At 48.1% G+C, this 27,881-nt stretch overlaps 1 protein-coding gene across 1 annotated transcript; it reads right to left on the bottom strand.

The window, feature by feature from the left end:
• Positions 1-382: 382 nt before the first annotated feature.
• Snrnp200 (small nuclear ribonucleoprotein U5 subunit 200) lies at positions 383-27,822 on the bottom strand. Its single transcript, XM_027919766.2, has 45 exons — positions 27,642-27,822; positions 26,996-27,159; positions 25,903-26,074; positions 24,717-24,909; positions 23,932-23,987; positions 21,479-21,577; positions 20,983-21,135; positions 20,780-20,879; positions 20,479-20,615; positions 19,694-19,777; positions 19,425-19,598; positions 18,993-19,130; positions 18,677-18,832; positions 17,856-18,026; positions 16,350-16,543; positions 16,009-16,132; positions 14,401-14,550; positions 14,052-14,162; positions 13,328-13,459; positions 12,974-13,162; positions 12,427-12,624; positions 11,990-12,142; positions 11,797-11,877; positions 11,403-11,486; positions 10,646-10,752; positions 10,189-10,307; positions 9,753-9,907; positions 9,474-9,663; positions 9,124-9,297; positions 7,842-8,002; positions 7,227-7,454; positions 6,686-6,877; positions 6,418-6,596; positions 6,155-6,306; positions 5,349-5,457; positions 4,458-4,566; positions 3,840-4,029; positions 3,575-3,739; positions 3,285-3,406; positions 2,873-3,016; positions 2,599-2,775; positions 2,170-2,330; positions 1,989-2,070; positions 953-1,045; positions 383-854 (listed from the first exon to the last, which is right to left on the bottom strand). Exons 1-45 carry the CDS (start codon positions 27,684-27,686, stop codon positions 711-713), a joined length of 6,411 nt encoding a protein of 2,136 aa, XP_027775567.1. The 5' UTR covers positions 27,687-27,822; the 3' UTR covers positions 383-710.
• Between the last annotated feature and the right edge of the window lie 59 nt (positions 27,823-27,881).

The raw sequence follows: 27,881 nt of genomic DNA, 5'->3' as shown, positions 1-27,881 counted from the left end.
CCTCAGCCCGATACCTTTTAATTTTGATCACATTTATTCCTAAAGAACAGAAGGCAAGAACTTGAAGAGACTGAGGTGTGCATTACAAAACCAGTTTACAAGCCTGGTTGCGCCCAGCTGTGCATTTTAACCCCTTCTGGGACTGCGTTTCACAATGCAGACCTGAGAACCCTCTGAGTCCTACCTGCTGGATGGAGGGGCTCCTGCAGCTGGCTGCTGTGTAAGGCACTGGTGTGTGTATCACAGCACAACTGAAAAGAAGCTACCTGCCCATGTTTCTTCCTCTAGACTAAAACCTAACTAAAAGGCAGGTCTGTCCTCCACAAGTCCTCAATTATCAAGTTCAGTGGCTAGAACAAATCTTTTGGCCAAGGCCCTTAGGTTGGAGAAAGCAGCTTTTAATTTGGAACTACTATAAGGACAAGTAATCTCTCCAAGTTATTTATTAGACTGTCTGACACAAAAGGAACTACAAAGAACATGCCCCAAAACGCTGGACATGGTTCATATTGAAACAACATGTGCCAGATGCTGGACCCAGAGCTTGGACTTCAAGGTGGAAAGGGGAAAGTGCAGGTGGGCTGGGACAACTCCAGCCCTGACTGGCTAAATTTCAGGCAAGACCAGACACCTGGTCTCACAGCCAGGATCCCTCAACTGTACACATTCTTGACTCGGGCTGAACTCTCTCTGAAGTAACCACTCAGGACTCAGTCAGAGTCACTGTCTGTCTCGGCTTCTTTCACATCCACACTGAATTTGTACTCCTGGTCACAGCCCATGTAAGCATCACTCATGAAGTAGAGGGTGTAGTTGTGAGCACCAGTGGCTGGGGCCACAAAGTCCAGCTTCACCTAGAAAGAGCAGCAGGGAATCAGGACATGGCCCCAGGGGAAAGTGTTCTCACCCTGCCCCCACCCAAGACAGATGTAGGGCCAGTGGCCACTCTCACCTTGGCCTTCTGCTGCAGGGTCAGCCTCTTGATGGAGATGAGGCTGTTGGACTTGGCATCTCCGATCACCACCCACCAGCCCTCTTCACGTTTCTGCAGTGACCAAAACCCAAGAATTTCAGCATGTCAAACTGGATGGCTATAGGCAGCTGTGAGAATGGTCACAACACCAGACACATTCCTGGTGTTCCTTCTGGTAATGCCAATAGATTAAAGATTTTGAAACCATCAAAAGGCCCAGGGGTTTGGAGGATAGTTAATGGCTTGCCTACCACTGTAAAGCCCTGGCTTCGATCCCCAGCACCACAAAAATAAAGTGTCTCAAAGGCTTTCATCCTGCAGTAGGCAGATAACCTCATCTGCTGGTCCTAGCTCATTTCCTCCCCCAGGATACCTCCTCGTTTAGTATTTGCCTTTGAATCCAATGCCACCACCAGAAAGCTCATCTTGGGGGGGGGATTTGTTCCTCAGAGTCCTTTTTAAGCACAAAGAAAACAGGCCAGAGGAGAAATCTTAACCTGGAGACAAACCTGCCACAGAGGATTCAAGGCACATTCTTCTGAAGCCCTGCCTGGGGGAGACGCCCTCCCTGCTGGCCACTCTACTGTCAGAGCCCCCGTGGCCTAGTTTAATAAGCTCTCCTCACAGCCTGCTGAACAAATCAGCCACAGAAATAAACGTGAAGTTCATCTGGCTTCTGTGGCCAGCCTACAATAATTCTCCCACAAAAAGAGGATCAGATTTCCTTTCTGGTGGTAGAGAAACAAGCAACTAGATGCAGAGTGAGTGGGAACAACATACAAGAAAAGTGTCCTGGAGCCATTTAAAACACAGGAGATAACATTCAAGAGACTGACAACACTACCCAAATGTTTTTAATAATGATGTCGTCTAAGTTGTTCCAAAAGCAAGCAGATAACCCCATGGCCCCTAGAGGAGTTTTCAGCCTTGTGAGTTAATTTTCACTCACTTCCCTCCTGTATGGGGAAAGCACACCACGCCCAGAACAGGGCCTCACCCTAACACCAGGACGTACCTGTGGGAAGAGAGGCGCAATAACAGGGCCTGTGACTTCCTCCTCTCGCTCCAGCTGCACCAGAACCACCACTGGCCCACCACTGTGGGGAGAGCAGGGCAGCACATGAGTGATGTGGCCGTGGCCTCTCAGCATAGTGTCATGCCGTGCCCACGGGGACCCAGGGTGGTGCCTGGCTCACCTGCGGATGCTGTCTTTGTCCACCACCTCATAGGACAGTTCGATATTCGGGTAGCGGTTGCAGAAGCGGGCTACATCGGCAATCTGGCCGTCCGTCAGCTGCAGCAGCGCGTTCCGCTCCTCATCCTCCATCTCCATAATGTCAAAGACGCTCTCCACTCCCTGCCGTGGGCGCGCAGAGGTCAGAGGAGGACACAAACCACAGCGAATGGCCCCAGCTCCAAGGACCGCTGTCTCGACTTCCCACACTAGCCGTGTCTGAAGGTGCTCTGGGAAGAACAGCCCATGGCTGGCAGCCTCCAGCATCTGGAAGCTGGGCCCTCGGGGAACCACAACTGCACTTCCCCTGCTGAGACCTCCCACGGCCCTCCCAGAACAGGATTCTGGGCTCTCAGGCTCACCCCCCAGCACTCCAGGCCACCCAGCCCACCTTGTCTGTGCAACGTTTGATGTGCTCTGAAGTGAAGTGTGGCAGCTGCTTCAGATATGAGTCCTTGGACCACATGGCCTGAGTGACCATCTGGGCCAGTTCCATGGCTGCCAGAGCAGGGCTGAGCCATCCATTGCTGGACAGCACGTCCACACAGGCCTGAATAAGCCGGATTGCCTGAATACGGGCAGAGTACAAGAGCAGGCAGGGTTGGAAGCGAGGCTTCCCAGGCTGCCAAGGGCCCACCGACCCCACCCCAGCAGCGCCATGCCACCTTGCTAAGGATCTCCTCAGTATCTGACTGCAGCTCGGCACTCAGCTGCATGCGGGACAGGTGAGCCTGCAGGAGCAGGTTGGTCTTCACGTGTGGATCATTGAATTTAGGGTTATTCAGCTTGTGGGGGACCTTCTGAGCCAACTGCAATGAGGAAGAAAAGAGGTGGTGCTGAACAGGTGACCCTGCCTGAGACACTTAGGCCAAAGACACTATGTGGTTTAGACCATGGAGGGTGAGGGTAGGGAGGAGGGTGAGGGTGGGGAGGAGGGTGATGTGCAGGAAGGGAGTGATGTGCGGGGAGCGGGGTGATGTGTGGGAAGGCAGAGCTGTATGGGGGTCTCGGTGGCACTGCAACACATACACAGGCCAAGCTTCAACTCCAAGTTGTTCTTCTGAGCCTGATATTTACCTGACGCAGAAGGTTGTCTTCGTGATGCCGGATAGGAATGTTCTCGTACTCTGCTGCATTGGAGATGATCTCGATAAGCCCTCGCACCTTGGTCTTGGCATTCAGGGACATGCTGAAGAGCTCTGCCAGGGAAAGAGGAAACATGAGAGGAGCCAGGAGCAGATGGAAAGCAATAGGAGGAGCAAGAGTCAGCACCCAGGCTGTGCTGCTTCCTGGGAGGCCCTGTCAATGGGCTTCAGATGCCCCACACAGGGAGGCTCCTCAGACAGACTGAGCTGCGTGGCCCTCACCAATAGTGGTGTAGTTGATGTAGTAATAGGCAGCAATCATGCCCAGGTTCAGAGGCGCCACATCCATCTCGTCTTCGATGCTGATGCACTTGGATTGCTCCAGGTCACTAAGGGTCTGCTCCACCAGCTCTGACAAGTGGTCAGACAGGTGACGATGAGAGATGCCTGTGGAGGAGAGAGGTGGGTGGGGAGTCTCAGGCAGGGAGATGCCCTGCGAGGGCTGGGAACACCAGCAAGGACAGTGTGTGCTCCCGAGTCCACTGACCCTGAAGGTTGTAGTAATTGGGGTTCTGTGTCATCCGGCGGTACAGAAAGGTCCAGGTGAGGTAGTCCACAGCATCCTGCTTGTTCTCAATGGTCTTGGTGACAATCTCAGCATTGAAGTGATCATGCATACAGTGGTCCAGGTGAGATTCTACTGGCAATGGCTCGTATAAAAACTTTTTGAAGAAATCCTATGGATTGGGGAAAGGGAAATAGTCGTAGGGAATCAATGACAACATGGTCACAAAAAAGGTCAAGGGCAAACCAATAAGGAGTAACCCTTGTGTGAAACAAACAATAGCAAAATGAAGAAACCACACATTTAGAAACATAGAGTAGGATCAGGGAAATACTGAGTCACAGAGGCAGAGCAGTAAGCAACGCATGAGGGGACAGAGCCAACCAGAGCAGGAAGACCTCCGTGGAAATAGAGTCAACAGCAGTGGCCAAAACACGGCAGCCGCCTTCTGTGTGGCTTCAGGCTCGTTACAAAAGCAATGGGAAAATAAGAGCAGAGGGGGAAAAACCTTTGAGAAATTTATTAACAACATCCATCAGGCTGATGAAAACTGTTTTGAGGCTCAGAATCTCAAAAGGGCTGCCTGAGCCCAGGACTGACCTTTTTGGAGCCCTGACACATGATAACACAGCGCCCCTCATCGTCTTGCAGAGGGCGGTTGGCGTGGCCCACCATCTGAAGCACATCGTAGATGGGGTAATCCACGTAGCTGGTGGGGGAGGAGGGGAAAGAAGGAACAGCATCATCAGAGACCACAATCGGAGGCATGGCCACCTTCCATGGCGAAGGGAGACCAGGTCAAATTCCAGCACAACTCTTGAGTTCATGAACTCAGGCACTCGGGAAGTCATTTCACTCGCTCACCTACACATCACATTAGCTTTTGAGTGTGCAGGTCAGGAACTAGTCATACAAGGTCCTTGACCCAGTGCTACAAACCCATCTAATGCCAAAAGCAAAATAACTCTCCATTGAAGAATCAAATGTGTAAGTCAAGCTTTCCAATCTTGAGAGCTGTACCTTTCACAAGTTATAAATCATCTAACTTAAATCCAAACCAAGAACCAGATTCAGACATTAAAAATAAACCCATAAAATAAAATTCATTTTAAAAATTACCTGCATTTTGGAAAAAGTTAAATTATTCAGGCTTTTCCTAAGACTGAACCTTTGACTTCTTGTCACTACATAGGTGTATAACCTTGATCAGATCATTTTTCTAATCTGTAAAACAAATAGGCTAGTGACTTAATTAACATCTGACACTTTTAGGCTCCTGCTTCTCCAACATGCTAAAGTACTGAGGGACAATGACCAAGAGGCAAATGTGAGCCCAGGTCCTGAAGCTCCCAGGTCCTGAGGCTGAAGACCTCTAACACCTGCTATGGTGGAACCAGGGCTGCAGGTTTATTTGCAGATGTCTGTGCTGGCAGCTGTACGCTTGTTTTAGACGGGAGGTTTGTGTGGACGCAGAGCACCAACTATACTCACGCATGAATCTTGCCATTGTAGTACTGGGTGTCCATGATGATCACCAGATGGGCAGCCACATTCATACCCCAGCAGAGACTCCGAGAAGCCACCACCACCTGGATAGCCCCTGAGCAGCAGAAGGGAGCAGACTGAGGGAGGGCTCCCTGTCTACCCCTAAGACAGTCCACCTGGCTTCACCCAGGGGCCGCCCAGCAGAGAGCTCCCTCTCACAACCCAGCATGAGCTCTCTTAGAGTGAGGCTGGCTGGAAAGAAGTTTTGACATGACCAAGAACTAACCACGCTCCTGTGTACTATATCTCTCAAGTCCTACCCACTCCAGGAGCCTGGCATCCACACAGAAGCAAGTCTGGTGGCCAACAGTCCAGATGCTAGAAAACCAGGTTCTGAGACAGTGCCAGGTTGTGCACCTGCCCGTTGCCTCATCTAACATGCAGGGTGCTCTCTCTCTACCTGCATCACAAGGGCCTTGGGGGAATAAATGAGATAACACAGAAATCCTAACAGTATGGTGAAGAGGGCTAGTACTCCGCCCAGGAACAGCACCAGGCCCTAAAATTTAAGACACACTATTTGCTTGGGGAAGCCTTGGATGGCATCTCACTCAGCCGAGAGGGTTTTATTCCAGTGCTGGCCACTGAAAACAGGGGTACTCTACCTCTCAGCTCCATGCCCAATCCCTTCTGAGGCAGGGTTTTGCTAAATTGGCAGCTGGCCTTGAATTTGTGATCCTCCTGCCTCAGCCTCTAGAACTGACTGGGATTGCAGGTGCGTCACCACATCTGGCTCCATGAGGTATCTTTACCTGAGCTGAAGAGCTGCTCCACCAACCGTCTCTCCATGGGGCTGAGCCCCTCATGTAGGTAGCCCACCCCATTCAGTAGTGTTTCCTTGAGGGTGCTGTCACTCAGCTTCTCCAGGTATGGGATCAGGTCCTTCTCAGTGCAGTGCAAGAACCTGGGCGGCACAAGCACTGAATCAGTTGGTAGGGGACACCCTGCCGACTGCAGCCGGGCCCCAAGCCATAAGGATGACCTGAACCCACCCCAGAAGCCAGGCCCCACCGACCTCTGCCGCTGTATGTCTGCCGCACAGGTGGTGAGGATGTCGATGGCAGTGAGGCGGGTCTGCTTGCGAGACGGGACAAAAACAATGACAGGCTTCTTGGGCGAGTGCTTGGTGATGGCGTGGTACACAGGCTTGGCCATGGAGAGCAGGCGAGTCTGAGTGTGGCTGATGTTGAAGCCCTGGACACCAAAGCAGAAGAAAGGACACCAGTCACCTGACCTGGCTAATGGCATCTCTGAGGTCACGGCAGGAGGAGTGTGGGTCCCACCTGGATGTGCAGCTCCAAGGGCACAGGGCGCACGTTCGGGTGGAAGTTGAACGTGGAGGTGGCGCTGCAGCCCAGCCAGTGGGCCACATCCTTAGCATTTGACAGCGAGGAGCTCAGTGCCACGATGCGAATGGGCCGCTCAATCTGGGAGGAGATGTAGCGCATCCGGGAGCAGATCACTTCTAGGACAGGCTGGGAAAGAGGGGGGAGGGCGTCACCTCAGGCCCAGGCTCCCCAATTTCTGCCTGAGTTCTGCCTCACGCATCGCCCTAAGACTCAAAAATCATCCAAATTCCTTCCTTATAACTAGGGCTCTCTGTGTTTGGTTCTGCTGCCCCATGGCAGCCAACTGCCACTGAACCATGCTATTTACCAAGAGTTCTAGCAAAAACCCCCATGTCACCCACTTGGGTAAGGCCACATGCAGGATCCTGTGGAGAAGGAATTGCCTTGTCTGTGGCCTCAAACCCAAATGCCAGGCCCAGTGCCCAAGTCACTTTGCCAGCCCCAGCCCCTCATCTGCTGAAAGGTGCAGCCGTACCCCATTCTCGCCCCCAATCAGGTGGACCTCGTCCACCACAAAGAGGTTGATGTTCTGCACGTTCTTGCGCTGCTTCCACCGCCGGGAGAGGATGTCCCACTTCTCGGGGGTGCTGAGGATGATGTTGCCCTTGCCCAGGAGCTTCAGGTCTGTGCTGGTCTCCCCGGTCAGCAGCACCACCTTCTTGTTGAGCCGGTCCTGGAACTTCTCATACCAGTCCATGTACACCTAGCAGCAGGGAGGAAGTGTCACAACAGCAGGCCACAATGGGCATCTTGCACTTGCTATGAGGAAACTGGGAAGCCAAAGACCGGGTGCTCTGAGGATCTCAGGCCACTTTCTGTTTTGGAGATGGGGTGTCACTGTGCCCAGGATGGCCTCAAACTTCTACATTCAAATCACCTTCCTGCCTCAGCCTTCCCTAGAGAAGCTGGGGCTACAAGCACAGAACACGGTGCCAGCTCACACTACTTTCTGATCCCCGTCCAGCCTTTAAGGGACGAGGAAGCTCTTTAGGAAATGACTCTGAAAATGCCACCTGGAAAAACTTAGATCCAGAATCACAGATGAAATGATTTCTGGGGAAACTCACAAAGGTCATAGCACGTCACACACCTGCTCTGCCAGGGCCTCCATCGGGGTAATATAGACACAGCGCCCCTCCGAGTTCTGTAGCAGCATCCGCAGGATGGCAAACTCTGCACAGATGGTCTTCCCACTGCCCGTGGGGGCCCCCACGAAAACGTTGTCATCACTGTTGTACACGGTGTTAAACACTGGGGACCGAGAGGAGTGGTATGCATGTCAGGAGGGGAGAGGAGACAGGCTAAGAGGCAGACCACTTGTGAAGACCAAGGAACCAGAGACACAGGCCAAAGTGTCACAGTCAAATGACAGAGCGATGGTACAGGAGTCCAAAATGATGGCCCAGCCTGATACGCCTTGCTTCTCCTCCCACAGAACAGGAAAGGGAGAGGCCAGGATCAAGCTCTGGTCCCAAGGAGATCTACAGGACAACCCAAGCAGGAGAGGCCAAGCATCCTCCTGTTTCTCAAAGACAATGATGCACAACTGAAGTGCCTCCTCAGTACTCTCCTGCATTTTCTAGAAATAATCTAATATAGAAGATAACAGCCTAAGTCCTAGATTCAAGACTGAGTTAAAATCCAAGTTCTGCTATTTATTAGCCAACTCAATTGGGGCACCTCCCTATGCCTATTTCCTCATGTACAAAATGACTGTAGCACCTTAAAAGTAACCCAACAAAGCCGGGCACAGTGGCACATTGCTGTAATCCTAGTGTCTCAGGAGGCTGAGGCAGGAGGATCACAAGTTCAAAGCCAGCCTCAGCAGTGGCGAGACACTTAAGCAACTCAGTGAGACCCTGTCTCTAAATAAAATACAAAATAGAACTGGGGATATGGTTCAATGGTTGAGTGCCCCTGAGTTCAATCCCCAGTCCCAAAAAACCCCAAAAGTAACCTAACCACAGGACTGGCGGGAGGAACAGAGGGAAAACTCGGCCGCTATTCTCGGCCGAGTACTTAGAGCACAGCCCTGCTCTGTGAACCTCATCCTTGTTTACGATGACAGAGGGAGGTCTCAACCAATGCCACACCCCAGGTTCCATGCTGGGCATCAGAAGCAGACAATTAGCACCCTGAGAGTGAGAAAATAACAAGGTGCCATGGTAAGGCCTGCTCTCCTGATGCTCCTCAGGGAACTACGCAGAACAGCAGAGTAAATCTAGCAGTGACCAAGGGGAAATATCCCGGAGCTCCCAGGCCTGCCAAAGCACCCGAGCACTCTCTTCCCCTACCTGCCACAAAACACAGGCTCTCCAGGTGACCTTAAAAGGCCCCTAAGAGAACCAACTACCTGGCATCCCAACACATACCTTGGGTCTGGATGGGATTGAAGAAAGGGAATTTATCCTGGTAGAGGCTCTCAAAGGCACTATTCCTCAGGGCAGACACGGGCAGGGGCTGCAGGTCCAACAGTTCAGTGGGAGGTGGGTACTTCTCTGGTAAGATCAGGTGCCGGAAAGAGACAGGCAGCTGGGTCTCACAAGCTACAAAGAGGAGACAGGGAGGATAGGAGGCCCTCCTCTAACCTCCTCCAGAGCCCCCAACACCTCAACTGAGGAAGCCCTAGGTAGCATGTGCCTCTCTCCCCCCACAAAGGCAAGAGACCCATCCACTGTTCTTGGAAGACCTGTTCTAGAGGACCCAGAGAGGAGACACTCACAGAGCCAGCGGTCAGACACCACTCGGATGAAGTACTGAGGGGGCAGCGGCTCAAACACAGGAACAAAGAATGTGATGAGGTGCTCATCCTGGGCATACTTGGCCTTGAGTAGAAAATACTCATGGTGCAGAATCACCTCGCTGTCCACATCCTCCACCAGAATCCAGAATGCCTCTGATGAACCATGGACCTGGCAACCCAAGCACAGGGAAAAGAACATGAGCCAGCACAGGGACGCAGCACCTACCATGCAGTACCCTCTGCTCAGGGAGGCCTCACCTTCTCGTCCCACTGGAAATCTGGAGTGATGGTCAGCTCCACTTTCAGGGTGGAGCGTGTGATAGGCTGCAGGTGCACCGACAACTCCAGCTTGGGGAACAGGTGGACATATTTGTGGATGGTCTTCCCCATTTTTGGCATGCGGATAAGCTCCCCTACAAGGAAATGAGAGAGTATGGGGGCTGCAGCCCAGCTGGCCTGGCTGCAGATGCAAAGCGGGCTGGGCCTGAGGCCACCATGGGAAATGGGCAGATTCTATGCAATGGGCAGCTTCTTCCCTTTGGCCTCAGTGGAGCCCAGAGAATTCAGGCCCAAAAGCAAGACTGTACTTCAGTGGACGTGCGGGGTGAACACAGGCTACGGGGGCCCGAGGCTGAGGAACTGCAGCGCATGGAGGTTCTGGACAAAAGGACAAGGACAAAAGCTCCCCACACACCTATTTCATTATGATTCAGGTCATACAGACGCTCAAAGGGGAAGTTTTTCTTCTCAATCTTCTTCACCACCTCCTCAGGGAGCTTCCGGAACTGGCGCAGAGGACACATGGACTGCCACCTACCCAGAAAGGATACAAAGCTATTGGTCCCTTCTAAGGGCTGTAACAAGCTGCCCTCATCACAGCCTCCAACAGTTTAGCCATAACCACACAAGACACAGTCACCAGAGGAAGATGTCCAAAACTCTCTGCAGTGACACCAGAGAGCTTACAGTGGCGGACTACCACCAACTCCCTTCCGCATGCCAGCAGGGCTCCCCTCTCCAACTCTCACCCAGGTTCAAGTCATTCTTAGAGCATCAGGACAGGTCAGAGGCACTCCTAGGCTTTCCCATCACACCCTCAGTGTGGGGACCCCAATTCATGGTGACCAGCCCCCAGATCACTGGGCCCTTACATGCGCTTGTCAATCATCTTGCAGAGGTTCAAGGTCTTGTCTGTAAGCTGTGCCCATCCTCGGTTCAGGACAATTTCAAAGATAGCTCGCATCAGCCGGCCCGCCGACTGAGGAAAGATGAAGCATTCCTCTGTGAAGTCTCAACTGCCCCCAAGCCTCCCTACCACGCTAACTACCTCAAGCTCAGATGCAATTACCCACACCAACTCAAAGACAAAGTCCCCAGAGGCTTGGGAAGCTGAGGCAGGAGGATCATAAGTTCAAAGCCAGCCTCAGCAACTTAGCAAGACCCTGTCTCAAAATTTAAAAAAATAAAAAGGGCTGGGGATATAGCTCAGTGGTTAAGCACCTGGGTTAACATCCCTGGGTTCAATCCCTGGTGCCAAAAAAAAAAAAAAAGACAAAGTATCCTCCATAATTACTCCTTTCTCCTGTTCCTACAGGTAAAGAGACAAAGAACTAAAACCCTATGCCATTGCTGAATTTATTTATGAGTCCTGCAACCACAGTGGGGAAGAAGATCCTGTGTTCGGCAGACCTGCCCATCTCTCCAAGGGCCCACAGAGCCTCCCAGTCCCCTGTCAAGGCCTGTCCTTCCCATGTGCTTGGGCTTAGTACAGTGCAGCTGGGGCCACACAGGTACCAACCAACCAGCCAGTCAGGACAGTGCTAGGCATTCCATCTGCCTCATCAGCCTTTCTTCAAGACATAGCACACAAGGCATGGAATGCCAGCCCCAGTTCAACTCTGCCCTCACCTGGGTAACATACACCATGTCAGCCATGAGTGCAAAGCCCTCCAATTTCAGCTGTGAGATGAAGGCTTGAAGAAGCACATTGATCTGGAAAGAAGTAAGGTCAACCGGCCAGAGGTCAATCACTGGACAGTCCCACAAAGTGAGTTATATTTCTGCTTTTGGCACCCATACCAGAGAAGATATCCCACAGCTCTTGATTTACAGATATTAAACAACTATTGCTCCATATAAAAAGAATCAGAAGACCTGGGAACTGATTGCCGTAGGGTTCAATGACCCCTGATCCCCAAAGAAAAAGTGGACGAGCTCTGCAGATTTACACGCACGAGTCCAGACTCAAGGTTCATCTTTTGGACCATTATGAAAACCCCCAGCAAAGAAAAGATGGGCTCACCTTTGCACTGGGCTCCTCAATGCTCTCCTTCACGGGGATGGGCACCCTCTCCAGCAGTTTCTGCAGCTCCAGTTTTTCCTCCTGCCACAAGGGGGAGATAGGTCAAGAAAAAGCCAAGTGGCCAAGGAAAGAAGTCACTCAGCAACTTGGTGGTGCACACAATGCTCCATCCTGGGGTGCTGGACAGACTCACCTCCCTCACAGTGATGTTCTTAAACTCTGAGGACAAGGAAAAAACTCTGAAAAGCTCAATCTCACTCAGGGTGGGCTTCAGCAGCTGGTTGTAGGTCTGCACTGTATCATTGGTGATGTAGTAGTGGCTGGCTATGCGGCCCAGTTCTGTCACCTAGAAGAAAAGAGAGATTTGAAGCAATGCTGACTACTGACAAACTCCAACCACAGTAGGATTTGGTCCTACAGATCAACTGCCTGAACAGTACCACAGCTGAATGATCCACCTCAACTCAAATTACAAAAGAGGTGTATCAAGGTAGAAGTTCGTAGTTCAAAAGGTATGATCCAAGGCCTGCTCCAAGCAATCAGATAGATACAGACAGCAAGCCGAGGAATTTTCACCCAGGCCTACAACTTCTGCTGAGACCTTCATCTCCAAATCCTCACACCACTCACCTGGAAGTTGCCTGTCTTCTTGTCATATTTGACCAGATTGTTCTTGTCCAGCATCAAGGCAGCAGTGTGAACCAGGTCGAGTCGGCGCTGGTCCAGCAAAGGATCTCCCTTGAGGTCATCATGAGAGATGCCATAAAGGGTTGGGGATCGGAGCATTCGGATATAGAGGTAGGCATAGCCCAGCCAGTTCACCGCGTCCTAAGAGAGATGGCCAAACTTCTCAGCATGGAGAACTGCTCATGTCCAACACAAAGTTCCCACAGAGGGCTCAGAGATCAACACCCAGCTAAGAGGATACATAGTTTATCACCTTTTGAATGCTTATGACATTTCATTAATAGAAAGATAAAGAGTCCTCTCAAAGATCTTGGACACGAGAGGAACGGTGCCAAGTGACACAGATCCAGGAAGCTTGCACTGAAGAGGTGGGTGTGAGGTAGGGGATGTGGGATGCTGACACCTCAAGCACCACAGCAAGGACCATCCAACTCCTGCTCCCTCAGGCTCTGGGGCACCAGGGGAAGGCACCGAGCCCAGTCTTCCCTACCTTTGCATTCTGGACGTTCCCCAGCACAATTTCTGCATTAAGCATGTCGGGCAGCTTGGATACCATCTGGCTCTCAATAGGAAGCTGCTGATTGAGAAGGGACAGGTAGTACTGTAGCTCCCCGTGAGATGTGATGAGTATGCCTTCACCTTTGGTGTCATACTGGGGTCGACCAGCACGTCCCAGCATCTAAGTCAGAGACAACAAACAAAGGATGCTACAGAGAAAGGACTTCTGGATCTGACTCAGGGATCTGACAATAGAGAACACGGCCTTTGAGCTCTCTTTCCAGCATCCTTGCATTTCAGGAACAGGGTACTTTTCCCACTGAGAATAAACTCAAAGGCTCTGTACCTGCAGAATGTCCAGTGCTCCCAGTTCTGTCCATCGCCCTTTCTCTGGACTGTACACCTGGGTGCCTTTAATGATGACTGTGTGGGCAGGGAGATTCACACCCCAAGCTAGAGTTGCCGTGGAAACTAAAACCTAGAGAGGCAAGACAAGACAATGAGGCAAACAGGCAATACCACGAAAAGGAGAGAATCCCTGACTTCTCTGGCCTCAGAGCTTCTATGGGAACTATCAGGAGGGCAGGAGGAAACTGGACTGGGGTATGTCCCAATACTTGTCAATGTGACACCCGAATAGTGAGGAAAGGATTCCTCGGGCTCCTCATCTATTCCGCAATTAACGTTTCAGTTTCAGAGAAACGTAAGAGTCAGAAGTTAATAAACTTATAGTCTTGAGAAAATGCAAAATCAGGCTACCCTAAAAGAGTGAAGGAACATGGGCAAGACCTTAGGAGGCATGTTTGGAATTGGTGGAGCTATAGAGCGCTTGCTCTGCTATACTCCTCAGACACCTCCCTAAACGCACTCACCTTCACGCCTGCAGGGTGTGGTGTGTTGGGAGAGATGGCAGGAAGTTACATTTAGTGTGTCCATCATGACCCTCCAACCTCAGCCAGCTGGGCCAGAAAAAAAATCAAGTACCAAGAGCCTACACATGGCACAACTGTTGACACAGCAGGTCTTTTTAAGCCTGCATCAACTGCTCCCAAAGCCTTGCCCACCCTTACCTGAATATGTTTATCAGCAAAAAGATCCTCCACAAGGGTTCGGTCAACTCTGGTCATGCCCGCATGATGAATAGCAAAGCCATAAGGCAGAAGATCCTTCAGCTCCAAGTTCTGTGCACAGAAAAGACCAAGGGATGAGGTGAATCTTCCGGTGGAACTCTCCCGGGGAAAAGGATCTCTCTTCACGTGAGACCCTGCCCCTTACCCATCCCCATAACCACATCCAATCACCATTCCTATGTGAAACAGTGCCCTGGGTCACTCAGTCCCAGCAGAGCTGTCTGGGACCTAACTGGTAAGGGAGGCCAGTTACCAGGCAGGAACGAGAAATGAGCAGAACCCTCCTCACCTTGCACTGTTCTGCTTCTGTCCGAAGGACCTCTGTGGAAGCTGAGCCCTCTCTCAGAAACAGACCTAGAGTGTCCTTCTCTAGGCACATGTCCCGAATGGCCCTGGCCGTCTTGCCAGTCTCCTTCCGAGAGTGGACAAACACCAGCACCTAAGAAGAAACCATAGTTTGCTATAGTTAAGAGACACAACTGCAATAGCCACTCCTACAGGCCCAGGGCACTAGCAGTAGGAAAAGATGCTGCACTACATAAATCAGAATCAAGTGTCTTGCAAAAAGGAGCAATAGCAAGAAGGTTCAGAAGCCTAACCAGGGCCAGCAAGACCCAAGAAGGAGCCCACCTAATAACTAAAAATCCTGCAGGTGGGAAATTAAACCAGCCCTAGCACCCAATCTTGCACAGCAAGTTTAAATATGCTATGAATGCAAATTCAAGGGTCTTAATTAAGAATCTGTGTATGTCCAGACATGGTGGTGCACACCCTTAATCCCAGCAACTTGGGAGGCTGAGGCAGGAAGATGGCAATTCAAAGCTAGTCTCAGCAACTTAGCAAAGCCCTGTCTAAAAATAAAAATAAAAATTACTGGGGATGGTTGAGCACCTAAGTTAAATTTCCTCCACGAGTGTTAAGCACCTTGAGTTAAATTTCTAGTATCCGCCCCCCCACCAAAAAAAAATGTGTTCAAGCTCCTAAACAAGAGTCGAAGACACATGAAGATGTATCTGCAAGACACATCTTTATAAAGGAAAAAAAAGGACTTATAAGTACATCTAGGACTAGCACCACATTTTGGAAATAGTCTTAGTATCTATGAAGAAAAACAAACATATTAAGTCTTCACTTAAATTCATTCACTTTTTTTTTATCAGATTTAAAGAAACACATCTTATTGTTTTTCCTTATTTGTCTTGGTTAACATTGCTAAACTCTGCTCAATTAAAGAATTCTGGCTGTGATTGGGAGGTTGAGGCAGGAGGATTGTGAGTGCAAAGCCCACCTCAGCAAAAGCAAGGCAAGCTACTCAGTGAGACCCTGCCTCTAAATAAAATATAAAAAAGGGATGGGGATGTGGCTCAGTGGTTGAGTGCCCCTGAGTTCAATCCCTGGTACCAAAAAAAAAAAAAAAAAAAAAAATTCTGGTTGAAGATGGGTGCAGAGGCACACCAAATCTATAATCCCAGGGGTTCAGGAGGCTGAAGCAGAATTTTGAGTTCAAAGCCAGCCTCAGCAACTTAGTGAGACTCTGTCTCTAAAAAAAATATAAAAAAGGCCTGGGGATGTGGCTCAGTGGTTAAGCACTGGGTTCAATCTCTGGTACAATCCTGCAAGGATTACAGGGGTGTGCCACAGCACCTGGCTATTTCTTCTAATTTTCTAGTGTAAAGTTGTTTAGTGTATTCCCTAATTATCCTTTCTTTCCCTAGTGGGGTGGGACACGAAGCCACACGCCCATTCCCCTGATTACCCTGCTAATGGCAGGTTTTATACTAATAAGTTATTTAATTCCAGATATTGGTGATTTGTATTTTCTTCTACCTGTGTCAATCTTGCCTAATTATCAGTTAAGTCAAAAGTTGAAAGGTTCAAGAACAAACCATGAACAGACCTGATTTTTTCCAGCATGTTCCATAATTTTCTCATAGACTATTTCATTCATGATCTGGAAACGCTTGATAGCTTTTTTCTCTGTGATGCCCACATATGTCTGTTCCAGAGGCACCGGACGGAAGCTGGAAGTTCAACAATGAGGACAAATGAGGCTTTGGCAGGGATGCAGCAGGAACAAATAGTACTTTCCATGCCCTGGAAGCAATATTTGTCTTTTTGGATTGACACACAGAAACCAAAGGCCCTTCTCTAAAGCTCAATCCAGAAGTGCTCCTTAGAAAATAGAAGGAAAGTAAGAAGGTCACCTTGGCTATACACTTCTTCCAGCCTTTCTTATACCTGTTGTCAAAGTAGAAGAGGCCCTTGGCAGGGTCAACACGCAGAAAGGTGGCCACATCTTCATAGTTGGGGAGGGTGGCACTGAGACCAATCAGTCGGACATCCTCTTGAGTCATCTCAATGTTTCGGATGGCTCTGGCCACCAAAGCTTCTAAGACAGGACCTCTGTCATCATGGAGAAGATGGATCTCATCCTAAGGAATGGGAGGGCAGCAAATTACCTCTAGGACCAGAGAAACACAGCCCCCCTTCCCGAGACTACCCCCATTTTATACACATATAACCTAAGATGCCAACAAAGAAGACAAGAGGGCGGTGGCTGGGAGGCAGGAAGATAGCAAAGCAGGAAGATGCCTAGCACATGTGAGGCACTGGGTTCAATCCTTAGCATCACATAAAAATAAAACAAAATAAAGGCACTCTGTCCACCCACAACAACAAAATTTAAAAAAGACGACGACAACAACGACAAGAAAGGGAATTTTAAGCTAAAGAAATCCGAAGAATGAAGACAGTATTCACCAAGAAATACCCCAGGAAAGAGCATACCGTGAGCTGCTTTGATGCAGCACTTTATGACAAGATACTTTAGGTAAGCGAATTCCTAACCTTCACATAAATTTCCTTATGGAAAAATGAAGCTTTTGGTCAGACCATATGTATGTCAAATAAGGCTTCATATTTATATTAAATAAGAACAAAAGCTCTCACGCATTGCATGAGTTTGCATGTGGCACTTCTCAAACTTCAGCAGCACAGGAAGACCAGGAGATCTTGCTGGTACTCGAAGGCAAGAGGTGGGCCCAGGGATCCAGCATTCCTAATGTCCCTGCTAATGAGGCTGATTAGCCAGGCTCCAATGTGGGGCTTAGCAAACTGTTTCTTTAAAGGCCAAGTGGTCAATGTTTTAGGCTTGTGGGCCACAGAGTCCCTATTACAAATACTTAACCCTACTCTGCAGCACGAAAGCAGCTGTAATCAAGACATAAGCTAAGGGGTGCAGCTGTGTTCCAATAAACAGAATCCAGCAGCCACAGATTGCCAATGCCTGCTCGTGCACTCTCCTTTCTTGCTCTCCCAGACACCTCAAAGAAATGACACTCAAACCTTCCACACTGTGCTTCTGTGCACACGGAACACAATGTCCTGACTCCCTACTTATTGCCTCTGAGAACAGATTATTTATTTATAAAGCCCTTCTATGTTCTGGGAATGTGTGTGTGTGTGTGTGTGTGTGTGTGTACACACACACACACACATATATTTTGTTGGGGGTCTGTTTATATTTATTTCAAAATTATTTCAAACATGAAGAAAGATATGAGAAATACTGCAAACACCATGCTGCTAAGTTTTTCTACTGAATTGTAACAACAAAGCTGACAATGGCTGTCATTCAAAGGCTAGTGCCTACAGAAAAGGATCTGAGGAAATGTTCACCATTAAAGCCCAACAACACTCCTGATCCCGACTGCCTCCAGGTTTCCTCATGCTCCCCTTGCTCACCAGGATGATGAGCCGCACCAGCTGAGTGTAGGTGCGTTCACCACCCTTCCGTGTGATGATGTCCCACTTCTCAGGGGTGCAGACAATGATCTGAGTGGCACTGATCTCTTCCTTGCACAGCTGGTGGTCCCCAGTCAGTTCAGCAACAGTGATTCCGTAAGTGGCCAGGCGCTAAGGGGAAAAGAGGTACATCAGGCAAGAATGCTTGAAGTGGGCTGGAGCGTAGCTCAGTGGTAGAATGTTCTCCTAGCTTGCTCTAGGCCCTGGGTCCAATGCCCAGCACTGGAAATAAGGAAAAAAGGCAGCAAGCTTGAAGGGGCCTAGATACCAAACTCTGTCTGGGTAGTCTCAGTGTCGGGTACTGGGAGTAGGTAAGTAATAAGTCTATATGAACACACACTCCTAAAACAAATCCAAGTTTCACTCAAGCACATGAAGCAGGCAAAGGATCTCTGGGAGCTCTGCATGTAAGGGTGGGGAAATGGACTTTACAGATAATAGACTTAGAATAACACCACGAGGTCTTCTACCAACCATATCCACAAGACACTTTATAAATACTTAAAAATGCAATAACACCAACATCAGAATATCACTATGCAGAAGATGAAAGAAAGGTAGTAAACCCTTCTAAAAGAGAGTTCAAGACATTCTCGCCCCAGTAGCTTTCTGTACCTGGGTCAAGTTCCATTTCAGAAATGGGAAAAGCACCACAGAGGCATTCAGAGATGCCCCACATAAGCAGTAGAGATGCCCAGGCCAGCTCCCAGTACTTGGAGAACTGCGGCCAGTATCTTTTGGAGCAAAGATCTGACCCTTACCTTTCCAAAACTGCCCACCATCTCCTGTACCAAGGATCTCATGGGAGCAATGTAGATAATCTTGAAGTCATCCACGTTGATGGTGCCATCCATGTTTATGTGTTTCCCTATCTCTCGGAGCATACACATCAGGGCCACGTTGGTCTTCCCAGCACCCTAAGACAGAGGTCAGGGACAAGCAGCCCATTTATAAGGTTATATTTGCTGCCCCAATTTCCCCAAGCTTATCTCCAAAACAGAAAACAGCATGTCACGGCATTTGATCTACCACTTAACAAGTCTCTTATCAAATAAAAAGCAGCAGGGCAGCCCTTACAGTAGGAGCACACAGCAGCAGGTTCTCATCAGTCTCCAGGGCCGCGCGGTACAGTTTACTCTGGATACGATTCAGTGTTTTGAAGCCCTCAAATCCAGCCTGGGCATACTTGGGCAGCTTTTCCACCGGAAGCAGTTGCTAGGGAGAAAAGCCATGCACATCACACCGACAGCATCCTTCAGCAGACTGCCCACTACCGTGGGACTGCCAGGGTCTCATTCTTTGGCCATCGCCCTACTTGACTCTTCACTAAGACCCAGTCCAGAGAGATCAAAATTATCCCCTGGGCTCTAAATTAGAATAGGAAAATTCTGAAGCAGCGTTCATTTCAGAAATAAGCTATCTAACAGACAAGGCTACATCTTAGGCAATGGTTGGAAACTGGAAGAGAGGTGAACTGAGCACGAGAACTGAGCAAAACACTACACTCACCTCTTCTGAGCCAAAGGGCTTGGGCTTCAGAGCAGGCACATGCACCTCTTCATAGCCCTTTCGCTGGCGACGGAAGGACCCATCAGGAAGCTGACAGCGTTTATTGGCCATGAAGTGGCTCCCTTGGGTGAAAACCAGGTCCTCCAAGTCCAGAACTTGCCGTGGAGCCAGTGCCTGGGGATGTGACAAACAACAATCCATGGGAAGTGAGCTGGCTGAGCACGACAGTTTTCTACCCATCACGGCCTAGGAGATGGCCCAACTCCCACCTCTCCGCCCTGGTCCAGATCCATGGTTTCCAGATCTGTGTCCATTCGGGACTGCCGAACCCGCTCTCTCCGGGACCTTTCCTCCTGCAGTGGGAAAAAGAAAAAAGCAGGATAGCTCATCACCATGCTGAGTACCTGCCCCTTTCAGTCTCTGCTTAGCTGTGCTTGACTCACTGGTACTATTAAGTCCCCAAAACAAAAGGTGGCACTTCACATTCAGACACCTGCCAAAAGGCCACCAAAAAGATCCAAGGAGGGGCTGGGGATGTGGCTCAAGTGGTAGTGCGCTCGCCTAGCATGCGTGAGGCACAGGGTTCGATTCTCAACACCATATAAAAACAAAATAAAGATACTGTGTCCACCTAAAACTAAAAAAATAAAAAATAAATAAAGATCCAAGGAAACAAATGATATAGAGGAGAGGAAAACACAGAAGAGGGACCTCAGCACCTAGGAGCACATAGAAGAGGGACCTCATCATCTAGGGAAGAGGCAGCAGTGTTGAGTCCCATTTTTAAGCATGGGTTCTGTTCCTGCATTCAAGTAAACACCGTCTTTATGGTGAAATCTGTAAAGGTCCCCCTGGTGCTGCTGAACAAACAGTCTCTAGCCACACAAATGTGAATGTAACAATTCTAATCAGTACTCACTGAGAAACCCCAAGGAATTTAGAGAAATGCTTCACTACTCTGACATCTGTTTTTTAATCTCTAGCCAATTGTCCATTTTTCTGAAGCAAACACTCCAACTGAGAAATGAGACAGAACGATCAAGCCAGCCCTTACTCGGATCAGATCCTCCTTCTCAGTCTCGTGGAGCTGGTAGAGGAATTTGGATAGCTCTGGGTCAGCTTCCATCTTTCCCATGATCCTTTCTTTTTCAGCTTCACTCTGAGCACTCGCCAGCAAGGTACAGTACAGAACTGCCAATGACAGGGAGCAGAAGGAGGAGGTGGGGGGCACAGGATGGGTAAATCAGCCTTCACTCTTGGGGTGCAGAGAAAAATCATTAAGTGCAGAAGCCATGAAAGCAGCACCCCCCTGCCTGGCTCAGGCCACACATGGGGAAGAGCTCCCGCATACTCACTCATCATCCTGTGCTGCCTCAACACTTTAATAAAGTCGAACGTGTTGAAACCGAGGAGCAGAACCAGCTGGTTCTCACATTCACGATCGTCACTGGCCGTCTAACGAGAAAGCAATGCCACCATCAAGGACACAGTTGTCTGTTGCTCCACACCATTTCCATCTGCTAAGATGCACTCAACAGAACTGCCATCTCGGCCATACCTTCAGAATCTCCAACACTTCATCTGCCTTCTTCTGTGACACGATGGCATCATCATAAAAACGACTAAGCTGCCGCTGGAGCCAGAACGCGTCGATATCCCGAGGGTGCAAATCCTTCTTCTTGGAACTCATCAGTTCACCTGAGGCTACAAGCTAAAATAATAGCCAGGCCCTTAGCTCACCAGGTCCCAACCACGTTTTCACTGCCCTACAACTAAGCTCCCTGCCACCCCACAGCCAGCCTTCTCTGGGGGCCCTTTTGAGAGAAAAAAGGGCTATCCTGAGTTCAGGAGCACCAGGCTGATTCCCCACCACATGCCTCAGGGTAGGAAGGCGACCAGCTGAAATCTTAAGAATCAGGACACTAAATACTTACTATGGCTCACTCTGTCAAAACACGGCTCACTAAGTAATGCAAAACCAGACCAGGCACTGGGAAAAGGCTACACCCAGAAATGAGCTGGCCATGCAGCCAGGGGAAGGAGACCTCACTCACGTTAGCTGAGAGGGTGCAGCGCACAACGGCCTCATCGCCTTCCATGTCATCGTCAGACGCCTCTTCTCGAACCTCCCCATAGACGTCCTCATCGCCTTCCTGTGGAAACAGCCCCCACCTCAACCATACTCCGGAACCCATCCTGTGCCACCACAGAACCGCTCCCCGAATCACCCTAAATGACCCCCTTAGTTAGAGCAATGGCTTTGTGGTGAAATCAATGACTTACTGGAATCGGGTCAGTCTTTGTTCCTTTTAGGTACACATAAGAGCAGAATGCACTCTGACATATCATATGTACATGGAGTATAACTTCCCATTCTTGTCACTGTACATGATGGGAGTTTCACTGGTCTTGTATCATATATGAACATAGGAAAGTGACATCCTATTCATTCTACGGCTTTTCCTTTCCCGTCCCCCTCCCTGGGGGTTCAGTCTTATTCTAGAGCACATTAACAGAATGACAACCTGGTGGGGATTCCTTAGATGCTTCTCTCCTCTCTTCTGCTTCTCACTTTAGCTGCCACAATGGCAACCGCCTCGATCACAATCTCTCATATATACACAGTCCTTAGACACAAGAGCTGCTGGCTAACAGGAGAGAAGAGCTGTACAGAAGCAGGCCGGGGAAGCGGATGGTGATCCAGAAATGCAGAGACCACAACTAGCTCGCTCAGCACTGTGCTTACTCATGAAATAAAATGTGCACTTAAAACAGCATCATGGGGCTGGGGCTGGGGCTGAGTGGTAGAGCACTTGCCTAGCATGTGTGAGACATTGAGTTTGATTCAAAAGCACCACATATAAATAAATAAATAAATGTCCATCAACCAAAATATATATATCATGGTCAAAGTGGGTACTTAATAAATAATAAACATTTGTTAAATGAACTACTATGAGCAGTTTGTTAATCTGTTGCTACTTAAAATCATAAAATCAAGTACAGTGGCATACACCTATAGTCCCAGCAGGTTGGAAGGCTGAGGATTTTGAGTTCAAAGCCATCCTCAGCAATTTAGCAAGAATCTAAGCAACTCAGGGAGACCCCATCTCTAAATAAAATATAAAAAAAGGGCTGGGGATGTGGCTCAGTGGTTAAGAGCCCCTCAATCCCTAGTATCACCCCCCCCAAAAAAAAAAAAACTGGAAAAACAAACAAACAAACAAATAACTACACTGATATTTCATCCCACATGAGTCAGAATGGCAGCCATCAAGAATATAAACAATAATAAACACTGGAGGTGGGGTTGTAGCTCAAGGGTGGAGTGCTTGCCTAGCATGTGTGAGGCCCTGGGTTCAATCCTCAACACTGTATATAAATACATAAAATAAAGGTTTGCCTACAACTAAAAAACATATTTATTAAAATATTAATAGGTTGGGGATGTGGCTCAAGCGGTAGCGCGCTCGCCTGGCATGCGTGCGGCCCGGGTTCGATCCTCAGCACCACATACAAACAAAGATGTTGTGTCCGCTGAAAACTAAAAAATAAATATTAAAAAAAAAATTAAAAAATAAAATATTAATAAATGCTGGAGAGGATGTGGAGAAAAAGAAACACTTTTATACTGTTGGTGGGACCATAAATTAGTACAACCATTGTGGAAATTAGTATGGAGGTTACTCAAAAGACGAGGAATGGAACCACCACATGACCCAAATATATCTTGCCTCAATATTTATCCTAAAGAATTAAAGTCACTATAGTGACACAGGCACACCCATGTCTATACCAACACAATTCACAATAGCCAAACTACGGAACCAGCCTAGGTGTCTGTCAAGCAATGAACGGATAAAGAAAATGTGATACACACACACACACACACACACACACACACACACACAAACGTGCCCGCGCACGAATTGTATTCAGCCATAAAGAAAAGTGAAACTATGGCATTTGAAGGAATATGAATGGAACTTGAGGACACTGTTAAGTGAAATAAGCCAAACTCAGAAGGTCAGGGGTCATAAGTTTTTTCTCATATGTGGAAGCTAGAGAGAAAAAAGGAAAAGAAAGGTGGGCAGGGGGGGTGTCTCATGAAAATCAAAGGGAGATAAACTGAGTAGAGGAAAGAGACCAGGGGGAGAAAGGAGAGGCGTGAAATGGGCAATACTAGGGAATAATATTGGCCAAATTATATTATAACATTGTATGTAAACATGAATATATAACAATGAATTCCATCGTTATGCACAACTGAAATGCACCAGTAATAAAAAAATGGAAAAAAATTATATTAGTTTATATTTAATAACTTAAATTTGCGTTGGAAAACCTGAAGATAATAATATTTTTAGCAAAATAACACTAAATTTCTGATACTCATAAAACACCATAAAATCTATCTGGCTTAAGCTAGGGGACCTCTTTACACTAAAAGGGGTCCTGTCACCTAACAATTAAAAAAATGAGTTAGTCCACTTGCTTAATTGCTCACCTCCTCATCAGACTCAAACTGCACGTTTACACCATAGGTCTCATCAATGTTGTCATCTGAAATGATGAAGAGCAGTGAGCAGTTAATGAAAAGAGGCACAGAACTGGGGTCTAAGGACACATAAGGATTTAGTTTAGGTGATCCACATGAGAGCGCCATCTGTGCTGTCAGCACTGAGACAGTTTCCCACCCACCAATTCTGGATTCCACCCCTCTCTTATCCCACAGGCTCTGCCCAAGTTCTCTTCCACATTCTACACAATAAAAGGGCCTGAGAGCTGGGCATAGTGGTGCATTCCTTAATCCCAGTTATTTGGAAGGCTGAAGCAAGAGGACTGAAATTTCAAGGCCAGCCTGGGCAACTTAGCAAGACCTTGTCTCAAAATAAAAATGAAAAGTGCCAGGGGTGTAGCTCAGTGGTAGAGCACCCCTGGGTTCAAGCTCTGGTATAGGAAAAAGGAAAAAAAAAAAAAAAAAAGGCGGAAAAAGGCTATCTTGGTAAGAAATGGCTGCTGGAATTGAGGGAATCTGGTGTCTGTTAGTCATTAATTTTTTAAAAAACACAAAATAGGAATGTGGAGATTCGAGGAAAAAAAATCTTCTCTATCTTCCTTAAAGCCAGCTTTGAATAAAACCTGCCAAATGCCTCAAACAAACAACAAGAAAAAAGAACCCACCAACTCTGGTTGATGGGAAATCACTGACACTCAGATTCATTATCAAATGATGCTAGAAGATACACATTTCAGAGTCAACAACAATCAGAACACAAACAGTTTAGTTACCCATATTTTGAATTTCCTTATCTCCACCATAGTCTGTGATCTTTTTCCCCAAGTTTACTAGCACATGGTATCTGGTATCATCTGTCTGACCCAGCAGCAGGTCAATCTCCTTTCGTCTCTCCTTGTCCCGAAGCTTTTCATTCTTTAAGACAGCTAGAACTTCATCAGCTGCCCCACAAAGGATATCACGTGGCTGGTGGCAAAAAAACAATCAGCTTTTAGGTGGGCTGGGGATATAACTCAGTTGGTAGAGTGCCTGCCTCATATGCACAAGGCCCTGGGTTCAATCCCCAGCACCACAAAAGAAAAAAAAAAAAAAAATTCAGCTTTTAGAACAATAACATGCAGAATACCCCCCAACCAGCTTTATGTGATGCCAGGATGTGATGAGCCACATTGCTTCAAAACTGCAGTACTCCTGGCTGTAACAATTTTTATTAATGTTGATAAAAACTCCACCTAGAGCTAGGAGGGTTGCAAATTCAGTAGTACAATGCTTGCCTAGCATGCATGAGGCCCTGGGTTCAATCCCCAATAATGCCAAAAAAAAAAAAAGTCACATTATTGAAGTAAAAGTCATCTGTTTTAAAAATATTAGAGAAACTGGAGATATAGCTCAATGGTAGAACACTGTGCTTAGCATACATGAGGCCCTGGATTCAATCCCCAGCACTGAGAGGGGGGATAAAAAAGATTGGATAGGTAGTCTCCAGAAGCAGGACACAGCTTTCACAGTAATCTGCCTCACATTCCTAGATGACAGAGGCACTTAGCAGTCTTCTTCCATCTTGACACACTTTTGGTAGTTCTATGTCCATACTTTCTCTAGCATCTCAGAGTCTCTCAAAGACTCAAAAAAGCCCACAATGTAATCATGCATGGGAAAGAGTTAAGAATAGATCCTGGAGAAAATCACCTGAATTCATATCCTGACTCTGCCAAATCCTACCTCTGCGACTTAGGAAAATTACATAACTATTCTGTGCCTCACATTTCTCTTCTGCAAAATAGGAAATAAGTATTAATAGCTGATGTGTTGTTCCATATAAACTAAATGCTTAGTAAGTATTAGTCTATTCTGAAAACTGGTATGCAGCAGAAATCTAAAGATAAGGTTTTTCTGATGTCTTCCAAATGTGACATTCTCCCTTTCCAAACACATGGCCTCAGCCTCTCGCTGCCTTACCTGGTCCCCAAGAGCAGCCTGGATGAAGCTGAGCAGCACCTCATAGGTCTCTCGGGTCTCCTTAGTTTTGGGCTTATAGATAATGCCCACCATCTCATCTATGCCCTCTGACAGCAAAGTATAACCCTTCATCTTGTTGATGTCATGCCGGTCCTCATCACGTTTTCTTCGCCTGATGAAGACATGATATGAAATGGAAGAGAAGAACTTTCCCACCCCCAGGCAAGACTAGATCAAGCCCATCCTCCTTTCCTTTTCAGTCTCATGGCATATAGACATCTGATATTTGAGAACAGGAACCTGTACTCCATCAAATGAGTCCAACTTGTTCTTATTCATTTATGGGAGCATTTATTTACAGGACACAGGGACAAAGAAAATCCCGGGGCTCGGGCTGTGGCTCAGCGGTACAGCACTTGCCTAGCACATGCGAGGCCCTGGGTTGATCCTCAGTACCACATTAAAATAAAGGTACTGTGTAAATAAATGAATGAATAAATAAATAAATAGGAAATCCTGCCATCCTCTCACTAGATGGACAAATTGATATAAGACAGGTTCCCCATTAACTTAAGATTACACAATGGAATTTAACTAGTTTTTTCACCTTTCATATACATTACCTTTCTCTAGACAAACAAACTAGTTTCAACAGAATCTACTTCTAACCTACTCCCAACAAATTATAACAAAACTGTCTTTTTTACTATGGATGCTTGAATTAGTTTACAACCAAAAAACAAACAAGAGTAGAAAAAAAAGGAAAAAGCAGTAATGAAGAGTCAGTAGTGAGGGGAAAAAAAAAATTACTGAGACAAGGGAATACCAGGATCTTGAAAACCTAAAAGAAAATTAAGATCTGTGGATCAGAAACACTTATGTTCAAAAAACTTATTTTCCAGTTTACTTGCACTTAAGACCAAAGAATCTTTAAAACTCTCATGTTCTAACAAACTTTCTGTAAATTTCCACAGTATTTTTAATGACACTGATGTCTGACCTTCCACCACACATTGCAGCAAAAATGCTGCTCAACTGCTACAAGGGAAGGTGGACTTTGAATCTGAAAAACCAGCGTCCCCTTGGTACATACTTGGCTCTTCTTTCCTCCTGCATCTGCGGTTTGGTCCGCTGAGCTTTATCTCCCATCCGGGTGCCCTCCAGCTTCCCAACCAGGGACAGCACCTCTCCTGTGGGTTCATCCCGGCGGGTCCGGTCAATGAGAGAGCGGTCAGCTTGGAGCACAAGATTCGAGTTCTGAAAAGATTATACATTACCAAAACTTCGACATGAGACCATCACAATCATATCAGCCGATGAAAGAACCACAGCAACTAAGGCTAATAATGATTAACTGGATCTAAAACCGTTTTCTCGGAAAAGCAATGGTGTCATACAACGTTGTGCATGAGCCTAGAGCTGAGTCCCATGTCCTGTATCAGCGGTGTATCCCTGTATCCCTGCTCCTAACAGTGCCCGCTGTTAGAGGAGCATCACATGGAAGGGGGCGGACTTACAATGAGAACTGCAAAAAGCCTCCTCAGAGAGCTCTCGGCCTATCCCACCAGCCCCCGTGGGGGCTGACTTAAGCGTCGTCGTGTGATCTTACCTTCCCCAGATCGACTTCCCCCTCGCCGTCGCGGCTGTCCTGGAGGCCTTCGACTGAAACCCCCTTCCACAGCCTCCCGCTCCCCAACCACACTCGGCCGCCCAGAGTCCTCCCCCGAGATCCCACGCACCGCCTTGTACTCGTACTGCAGGCTACGGGCGGTCACATCCGCCATGGCCGCAGCAGCTCGGAGACCTCAGTGCACCGCTTCTCACCGCACCCTGCGAACAACCCCTCGGAACCGCTCCCGGGAGAAGCAACGAACGCAGGAGAAACGCAATGGACAGAGAAAAGAGACGGACTCCCTTCCGCTTCCGGGTCGTGTGCAGGAAGGGAAGGCTTCCGGCTACCGCGCGCCGCTTTCCAGCGG

Source organism: Marmota flaviventris, chromosome 14 (assembly GCF_047511675.1).
Source record: "Marmota flaviventris isolate mMarFla1 chromosome 14, mMarFla1.hap1, whole genome shotgun sequence".
Taxonomy (NCBI): domain Eukaryota; kingdom Metazoa; phylum Chordata; class Mammalia; order Rodentia; family Sciuridae; genus Marmota; species Marmota flaviventris.
The sequence above is the reverse complement of the archived record's forward strand: the minus strand, read 5'-3'. Positions and strand labels throughout refer to the sequence as shown.

What these genes read in the sequence shown, in the direction of transcription:
- Snrnp200 (XM_027919766.2), bottom strand. Translation starts at nt 27,686, where the DNA reads ATGGCGGATGTGACCGCCCGTAGCCTGCAGTACGAGTACAAGGCG. An exon ending in AGGCTGCTCTTGGGGACCAG is followed by an intron (nt 24,910 to 25,902) that starts GTAAGGCAGCGA and finishes TTTTGCCACCAG; the next exon opens with CCACGTGATATCCTTTGTGG. An exon ending in GCAGACATACAGCGGCAGAG is followed by an intron (nt 6,307 to 6,417) that starts GTCGGTGGGGCC and finishes TGTGCCGCCCAG; the next exon opens with GTTCTTGCACTGCACTGAGA.